The following is a 6,675-nucleotide window of genomic DNA, read 5'->3' as shown; positions in this document are numbered from 1 at the left end:
CTGATAAAATCAAATGGAAAATAATTACTCAAGGCATTGCTGCCAAAGATGGTTCTACAAGTGGCTGAATCTCAAGATGAAGTTTTCACATGACTCAGTGACTCATGGGCCACGTGTAAACTTGTTTCATGGCTGCAGTGACTCATTGTTTATCTTAGACATTGTCTTCAAAATGCTGGCATGTGATCCGTGATGAAATGTACAGTAAGTGATGTAATGTGAATTCTATCTTGTATTTTTCCATAGACTGTTTATGAAAGGTTTGTCCAAAGAGCTCACTCACTCAGCTCATACCTCTGATATCTGCACACAGCTCAGATAAGAACGCCTTCATTACTTTAACCAAAGGGAAGTGCACTAAAACTACACCATAAAGAATGTTTATTTGGCTGTTCTAATGATGAATTTTTCTGAAGTATTAATTTGTTTTTTCTTGTGATCCTCTCTTGTCCTAAATAGGAATTTACCAATGTTTTTACAGCTTTTTCTTTCCTTCTAACCTGAAATTCCAATTTAAATATTTTGAGCTTTGTTATTTACATAGTGCTGAACATAAGGAGAACCTTCCTGAAAGCTTTCGTGTGAAACCAGAAGAACAGGTGTAGCATTGTGTGATTTTCTGCAAAGCTAGAAAGCCCACACACACAGATGAAGAGATTCCTAACATTTCACGTTACCTTCAAGTCATCACTTAAACGACTACAGGCATAAAAACATTATTCAGTAACTCACGTCATAAAATAAGTCTGAGAATAATGTGGGGTGTTTTGTAACCCTTAAACCCTTGTTGCTTGTGTATAGTGTATCATTTCTCTAAAAAAAGGTGATCCCCTTATTTCATGTCAGAATCGAGGATGTTGTGTTTTGTCTGAAAACTTGTTGAGTGACATATTTTTGTTTGATTGGTGTGTCACAAGGGTTGCCCAATCAGTACTGATGTGCACATAAGCCCCACCTTGTTAATAAGACAGTGGACACAAAAGATGAGCTTTAGGCACACTTGTGCAGCATAACGTCAAGTAATCTTCCCCGATCTCCTGAAGGAATCATGTCTCCTGTCTACATTCTCCTCCTGCTGGTCCCTGTGAGCTCGGCTCAGACTTTTCACTGGGGTCCCTGTCCTACTCCAGAGGTGCAATCTAACTTCACCCTTCAACTGGTGAGCACAAATAGAATAATATTTTTGGTTTACTGTCTATGTATATTCAGTATATAAAGAGTTTGATAGAACTAATGTCCTGCCTTTGTTTACAGTACCTGGGAGAGTGGTACGAGATTGCAAAGCTGCCTGCTTACTTTGCAATAGGAGAGTGCATCCAGGCAAACTATTCTATGAGGGAAGATGGGACAGTGAGAGTACTGAACTCTCAGGTGTTAAACGTACTGTAAGTGATGAAGGATTGGGCCATATGCTGATTCAGCAGGGCAAAATGTATCTTTAACTTCACATATTCTGTCTGTCTGATGGTGTGACAGATTAGATAAGGAGACTCGTACCACTGTGTTGTCTGTGTGGTAGACTTAAAATTCTGGGAAATAATTAGTCTTTTAATATATAATGTTATTCACATGTTTGTGTGTCTCAGGAATGGCAGTAGGTGGGTTGTAGAGGGGACAGCCAAAGTTATGGAACCAAAAGAACCAGCCAAGCTTGGAGTCCAGTTCACATCTTGTAAGTACCCATCTTATCAACTTCTTTTATAACAGTGTTTTTCCTTATCTGTTTTTGCTTCTTTTCTTTTTTTGGCTTGCCTTTTATTCTCATAAGGATGATCAGGCTCTTAAAAGTTGTATGGCATGTCTGTATTGGCTTAATTTTTAATTTGGAAATTGTTGCTTGGTCTAGGCTATAACAAGCTTACCTTTGCACTTTTTAGGACAAGGTGTTGAATAAATCATCTAACACTGCTCGTATATTAGCATGCTAACAGTAGTATTTACGTTAAAAAACCGTGACACCAAACATGTGATCACTATTCTTACTGTAGCCTGTTTAAAAAAAAAAAAATCAATTGAATGCCCAAATCATCATCATGTAGATTATACTGCAGTTTATATAAGTAAAAATTTGACATTGATAGATAGATAGATAGATTGATATACCTTTATTAGTCCCACAAGGGGAAATTTCATGAAATCTTTCTGAAAATATTGTTATGTAATCAAAGTATTATAGTCTACGCTGCCCAAAAGCTTTGCCCAAAGAATGGAGCAAATATGCCTACATAAAAATGTACAATATGTATTGAAAATCTTTGATTTTTTTGGTTTCCAGTTCTTCCCTACTCTCCATACTGGGTTGTGTCGACTGACTACACCACCTATTCTGTAGTGTACTCCTGCACAGACATCTTTAAGAGATTCCATTTCAACTTTGCCTGGATTTTCTCACGGTCGCCCACCTTGCCTACAGTAATTGTGGATTATGCTAAAAAGCTGCTGATTGAAGAAGGAATCGACATTTCCAAGATGACCCACACAGATCAGAACTGTATTGTGTAACTGAGGTCTAATACAGATGTTCATTAGTTTTTTCCTTCCTGAATATTTTATATAAACTACTCAGTTTACCTGTATTACTCTGTGGCCTTTTAATCCTTTGCATTCCTTCAGGGCCAGAGAATTGTTTCACAATTTTAGTACATTTTTCACTTAAATGATAAGTTACATCTAAAATATTCATTTGGTTCTTTAAAAAAAAGGGGAACCTATATCAGCACGTTAAGGTATTCAATTAAGATATTATTTGATTAACAGAACAATGTTTATTTATTTACAATAATCAGTGAAACAAGCTATTTTTGGTAATTAAAAAACTATAAAGCTTCTGTATAAATTAAAGTTACATCCATTATTCAATTGTTTCATCTCTTCTCATTCTTCTGCTGAACCTCTATATAACTGATCGTTGTAATTGGTTGCTAGGGGTTCACTGACCGGTCTCTAGGCCGACAAAGAAAAAAAACCCAACAAACTAAGAAAGAGCAAGTGCAAAAGAAAAGCCTGAGAAATACTATCTGATTATTTGAAGGTGAAAAACCAAGAAGGTATTTAATGTGGCAGATGACAGAAGTGTTAGACAAACTTATAGTCACTAATACTTAGAACCCTCATTTGTTCCAAAGTTTGCGAATTTAAAATAATCAATTAAAATGTAGGTTTTCACTGAATGTCTCTGGTTCATAGAAGAAGAAAAATGTATGCTTGTTAGAGAATGTATTTGTTTCATGTTGTTATGCATGTAGGACTATGAGAAATAACAATTCAAAACTATAATGTGCAGCAAACTGAAAGGTTGTCATTGACAGACAGTGCAAGTTCTCTACCAGCAATAACACCGATGCATACCCAAAACATGCTGGTATTTACTGGTATGTTAAAGGTGTTAGAATCAAAATGTTATAAATATCACACCGTGTGTGTGTGTGTGTGTGTGTGTGTGTGTGTGTGTGTGTGTGTGTGTGTGTGCGTGCGTGCGTATTTTTTCGCAATGCTTGTACTTTGTGATTACTCACCTCTGTGTGTTTGTACTGCTGATCGGCTGACTTTATCTTCTGATCATGTGAAGAGAGTTAGCAGTGGGAGACTTTGTACATGGTCTGTACGCTGCTCACCCAATCAGAAAATGGACATAGTAGAGCCTTATCTAGAGCCAGTCAACAGCATCCTCGTGTTTTTTCGAGATATTTATATGAATCTAATCAAACCAGATAATGATTAAGAAGTAGAAACACATGGGGTCTGGATAAATTGAATATTTTATTGCTTGTCATAGTTAGAGTGTTTTCATAATTTGGGCACGCCAGCTGCTATGTAACAGGAGCTCATACACTCAGTGTCTACCAGAGTCAGACCACCATATGACATCGGTGAACAGTTTAGGCTAGAAAACTTTAATAGCTTCAATCAAAGGGAAATACACCAAACTGCAATCTTAAAAGTTTGATGTTATTTATTTAAATATGTTATAAAACACATACAAGTATTTTCTGAATATCAGTAGGTGTTTCATGTAATTGAATGATTCTCAATTAAGAGAATCATTCAATTAGTTTTTTTTTAATTGTTACACAATATAGAATAGTGATTGTGAAACCATAAGATCTGATGTGGCAACGTGTGGTATGCAAAAAACCCAAAAGGAAACACAGACCTGAACAAAGGAAAGATTTCTGACATTTTTCCTGGAATCTAATTTCACAAAAACAAGACCCACATAACTACAATGTGTCATAACTATTACATCTTAATAGGGAACAAGTGAAGCAAAAATTTTGCAAATCAACTTCATAACTTTGTAATATAACTTCTGTAATCTCCAGAAGGGACCATGTCAACTGTCTAGCTTCTCCTGGTCCCTGTGATCTCAGCTCAGACGCATTAATGGAGTCCCTTTCCTACTACTTCACAGTTGAATTAATAGTACTCTATTTCTATCAGGAGTGATGATACGTGGTCTATAAAAGGTATAGCCAAAGTTATGGATCCCAGCAAAACTTGGAGTCAACTTCTCACCTTGTATGTAGTTTTCTTATCACCCCTCTTTACAGCTGTAAATATACTGCTTGTGGCACCTTTTTATTTCTTCTTGCTAATTGTCCTTTTTTGGGTCATTATTACTCTTTTTGTTTTTCTTCTTCGTTTCCGAAGGATAATTAGGCTCTTAAGATCATTACAAACTGATGAGACAACAACAAAACAACTAAAACAATATTTTGCCTCACTTATAGGACCTTTGTTTACCTTGTAACTATTCAATAAATTTTTCTGAACTCATCTTGATTGAAGGCACACGCAACAATAATAACATCAGTTAACATGTAACGCAGTAGTTTGTAATGTTTGTAATGTCACTGATATTAAGGAGCTCTGTCAAAGCCTTGTATCATTTATGTATATTTATATATATGTAGCATATGCATATATGCTGGTATTTGCCAATATATTTTGAGACTAGGTTCAAGTCTGACTTTGGAGCAACAATTCGTACATGGAAAATCAGAACTATATCATGAGATCAGGAGATCAACAAAAGTCACACCCTTTGGCTGCACCTAGAAATTCTTTTTATGAAAAGTTTGAAACAGAATCAGTGAGAGAGGGCGGCCTTAGCAGAGTTCATTGCCCTTGGGTAACACGGCTGTCTTGTTGCTAGCTATGTGAACTAGTTCTGCTGTTTAGGGCTGAACAGCACAGTTAGTAGACATTTGATGTTGTGCTGAAAAGAATTACACAAAGAATTACACAGTTTTTAAAGGTGAAATATAAAGATAAAAATCAAAAGTAGTCAAAAATGGCCAATTATACCCTTGAACCCAGAGGGTTAAGGTGAGAACAGTCACCTGAAGGCACATTATATTGTAAGGTAAAGACCCTACAATAATAGAGAGAAAAAACCCTACAATCCCCTGTGAGGTGCACTTGGTAACATTGGGAAGGAAAAACTCCATTTCAATAGGAAGAACCTTCTGGCAAAACCAGCCTCTGGAAGGGGCAGCCATTTGTTGTGACTGGTTGGGGGTGAAGAGACAAAAGACATGGCCAGAGATCAGCACTGCACCTTTGGATAAAATTAATGTTTTGACCTTATAGGAACAGTTTGCATATTTAAAGTTTCTAGCAGAACGATACCATGAGCCCTAGAGATCACAGAAAGCCACACCTTAAAATTCTTTCCATTAAAAGTTATGAACAGAATCTGTGACAGAGGACATCTTTGGCAGAGTTCATTGACCTTAGACAACAAGCCTGAACTGTTGCCATGAACAAAACTTGTGGTTGTACAGTGACTGAATTTCCAATAACAACGGGCCCGATAACCCAAACTCCCAAAACAAATTTCACAAAAACAAAAATTTTTCTTTTAGTAGATTTCCATGCACCCTTGAGCATCCTCAAGAGGCTCAAGAGCTGGTTTAGTGTTCTGCAACCAAGACGAATCAGAATTTTTAAGGAATATGAGGAGAATTGGCCATCGGTGAGTCAGCCACAGTGATGGGCAAATTTTAGTATATTAGCGTATAAGTATATGTTCATGACATTGTCCCTGCCTTTTTTGCACCTTAAATGAAATATGAGAAGCTAATGATAGTGAAAGATGTCACCGCAGTTTTCACTTATTTGATCAATATTTCAATAAATGATTAAGATACTTAAATTTTGGGAAGGAGTTCATAAACTATAAAATATATTGTTGTAAACATCACCATATACTTTGAGTCGCATCATCATCTAAACATAAATCATCCTGACAGTGTTACTGTTCCTCAAATCAAAGTGCAGTGATGTAGATATGGAACATTTTCAAGTTCCTTTTAGAAATTCTTTTAGACATTGTCGTTGTGTTAAAGGACATTGACAAATTGAGAGCTGTTAAGGTGATAGGTGATTGCTAGCAGACTCTATTTGACCAGGTAAACCTCTAATGTATTTACTACTTTGCCATAAGTCAGTCACTGGTATCCTGCTCTCTCATTTGTAGGAGCCTAAATTGCTAATCTCAAAGTTGAGGAAAGTTGCCTTGGGATCTGCTCACTTTGTGTTGCAAGCAATATTTTCGTCTGTAATCACTCCCGGTCACCGAATGTCATTGATTTCGACTCACTGGGAATCGTTTCCTTTGTGGATAAAGCTTTAGCTGTTTAGTCAATATAAAGATGAAGCAACCGACATTTG

General features: G+C 36.5%; 1 protein-coding gene across 1 annotated transcript; it reads left to right on the top strand.

Moving 5' to 3' along the window:
• Positions 1-1,048: 1,048 nt before the first annotated feature.
• LOC134634120 (apolipoprotein D-like) lies at positions 1,049-2,502 on the top strand. The gene is made up of 5 exons (XM_063483187.1): positions 1,049-1,159; positions 1,255-1,380; positions 1,425-1,432; positions 1,599-1,672; positions 2,276-2,502. Exons 1-5 carry the CDS (start codon positions 1,049-1,051, stop codon positions 2,500-2,502), a joined length of 546 nt encoding a protein of 181 aa, XP_063339257.1.
• Positions 2,503-6,675: the final 4,173 nt, after the last annotated feature.

The sequence above is a fragment of the Pelmatolapia mariae genome, linkage group LG9, assembly GCF_036321145.2.
Source record: "Pelmatolapia mariae isolate MD_Pm_ZW linkage group LG9, Pm_UMD_F_2, whole genome shotgun sequence".
Lineage (NCBI taxonomy): Eukaryota > Metazoa > Chordata > Actinopteri > Cichliformes > Cichlidae > Pelmatolapia > Pelmatolapia mariae.
The sequence above is the reverse complement of the archived record's forward strand: the minus strand, read 5'-3'. Positions and strand labels throughout refer to the sequence as shown.